This window comes from Cryptomeria japonica, chromosome 1 (genome assembly GCF_030272615.1).
Source record: "Cryptomeria japonica chromosome 1, Sugi_1.0, whole genome shotgun sequence".
NCBI lineage: Eukaryota > Viridiplantae > Streptophyta > Pinopsida > Cupressales > Cupressaceae > Cryptomeria > Cryptomeria japonica.
Window position 1 is genome coordinate 4,622,845 of NC_081405.1, and position 1,885 is coordinate 4,624,729.

The 1,885-nt window shown below is 40.8% G+C and overlaps 1 protein-coding gene across 1 annotated transcript; it reads right to left on the reverse strand.

The window, feature by feature from the left end:
* Positions 1-226: 226 nt before the first annotated feature.
* Positions 227-1,607, reverse strand: LOC131036669 (F-box/kelch-repeat protein At1g15670). Its single transcript, XM_057968614.2, has one exon. It carries the CDS (start codon positions 1,523-1,525, stop codon positions 473-475), a length of 1,053 nt encoding a protein of 350 aa, XP_057824597.2. The 5' UTR covers positions 1,526-1,607; the 3' UTR covers positions 227-472.
* Positions 1,608-1,885: the final 278 nt, after the last annotated feature.

The following is a 1,885-nucleotide window of genomic DNA, read 5'->3' on the forward strand; positions in this document are numbered from 1 at the left end:
CCTTGCAACTTGTAGTTTAGTATGTTAGAAGTGCCAGTTTAGTATGTTAGAATCTTCCCAGGTCAAGACCAATCTACAATATATATTTTTTTATGATTGAACAAACTCTTAAAACATCACCAAACCGAGTCACGTGTCATTCTTCTATCATTAATTGTAATGTCGTATCCGTCCATTCTCTTATTAATTATTTCATTAACATCAACTCAATTATCAATCTCATCTCTTATATCTAAATTAATTGTATATATTGATCATATTCAATTAATTAATTTACAAATAAAATAGATGTTATTGTGAGAACTTTCATATAAATAACAGTCCATTGTTCACAAACGTTAATACCTTCCATGTTTCCCAGAAATTCTGCCTCGCATACAGAATAAACTAATATTCTTTGAGGAAAGTAATATCTGTGTGTGTTTAACAAAGACTCTCTCGGGACTTGACATAAAAAGAACAAAGCAACATTTCATATCTCTAAACTAGCAGAGGATTGAACAAAGCCCATATAATTTTGGGGCCTCTGAACAGGAATCCAGTTCTGAGAGCCCACCTCTCCATTAGATGGAGGTCTAAACATATAGAACACAGTATCCCCACTTCCATTAGCAGACCCACACAAAAATACAGACTCACGCCATACCGAAGCACGCGTAACATTCTTGATATCAAGAGGAAGAGAGCACACCTTCCTCCATTCATTTCCTTCACAATCGTATTCCATCACACCATCTTTCTCAAAAAAATAAAGATTACCAAATGCAGCCACACAGGCATGAGCCGATCCTCCAAACTTAAACATATTCTCGAGGGTACTCCATAATCTAGTCTCTGGATCGAAAACTTGTGCACTCCGCTCGAATCGACCCTGCGACTGCGTTTCATAGCCGCTTATGACATAAAACTTCCCCTGAAGGAAAGCACCATGGCACTCGTCTCTTTCAGACTGCATATCAGGCAGAACTTCCCACTTATCTTTCTCTACATTATATGCTGCTGCTCTCCGCAGGGCATTTTTATTTTGGTCATGTCCACCGGCCACGTAAATGAGTCCCTGCGGCGACACAGAGCAAGCGCAAAAAGATTGCAGCGTAGGCATGTCGGTGCCCGATTTCCATGTGCAGGAACAAAAGTCGTACACAAAAACTGCCTTGCTGTCCTCCCATGTGTGAGGATTCCAGCCTCCAAGCACAACAAGCTTTTGATTGACGCAAACACAGTTAGAAAACAGTGGGAATCCGGTGGGAATATTGGGGAGTCTTTCCCATGAGCTTTTGAGAGGATCATAAATGGTTACTCCATAAGCCGGTGCTGATCTCTGCTTATATTCGTGTTGCTGGGGAAGAGCCTGGATCAAACATATACGCTCTTCGCCCATCCCAAATTTCTTCCTGTCTTGGTAGAATCGACTGCTCTTCACCACCGCTTCCCAACTTCTGCAGACGGCACGAAGATTGTGATGAGATTTATACGACACTCTTAGCAGACATTCTCGCTCTATTTCTTCCGGGAGAAGCTCCATATCTACGCAAACCCACCCACAAGTGTTTGAAGCAGAGAAAATGGTCAAGCACTGAGATTTCCGGACTTTTGATAACTCTTTAACAGGGTAAAACTATAAATGGTCAAGGAGAGGATTTTTCATATCAGATATTGTGTGCGTGTCAGAAAGGAAGAGGATTGAGATGCGGCTGTTATCTGTTTGAAACAAGTGGAGACTTTTCCGCTTGCATGTTTTAAGGGCGGTGACAAGTTTACACATCTCAAAAAATTCAACTACGATTCAACTGTTGACTCTCTCAACTACTGTGTCGGTTACCTACTATGACTTGTATGTTCACTAAACAACATTTTGGTCACATAATCTAGGAGAGTGTCTTTG

What these genes read in the sequence shown, in the direction of transcription:
- LOC131036669 (XM_057968614.2), bottom strand. Translation starts at nt 1,525, where the DNA reads ATGGAGCTTCTCCCGGAAGAAATAGAGCGAGAATGTCTGCTAAGAGTG.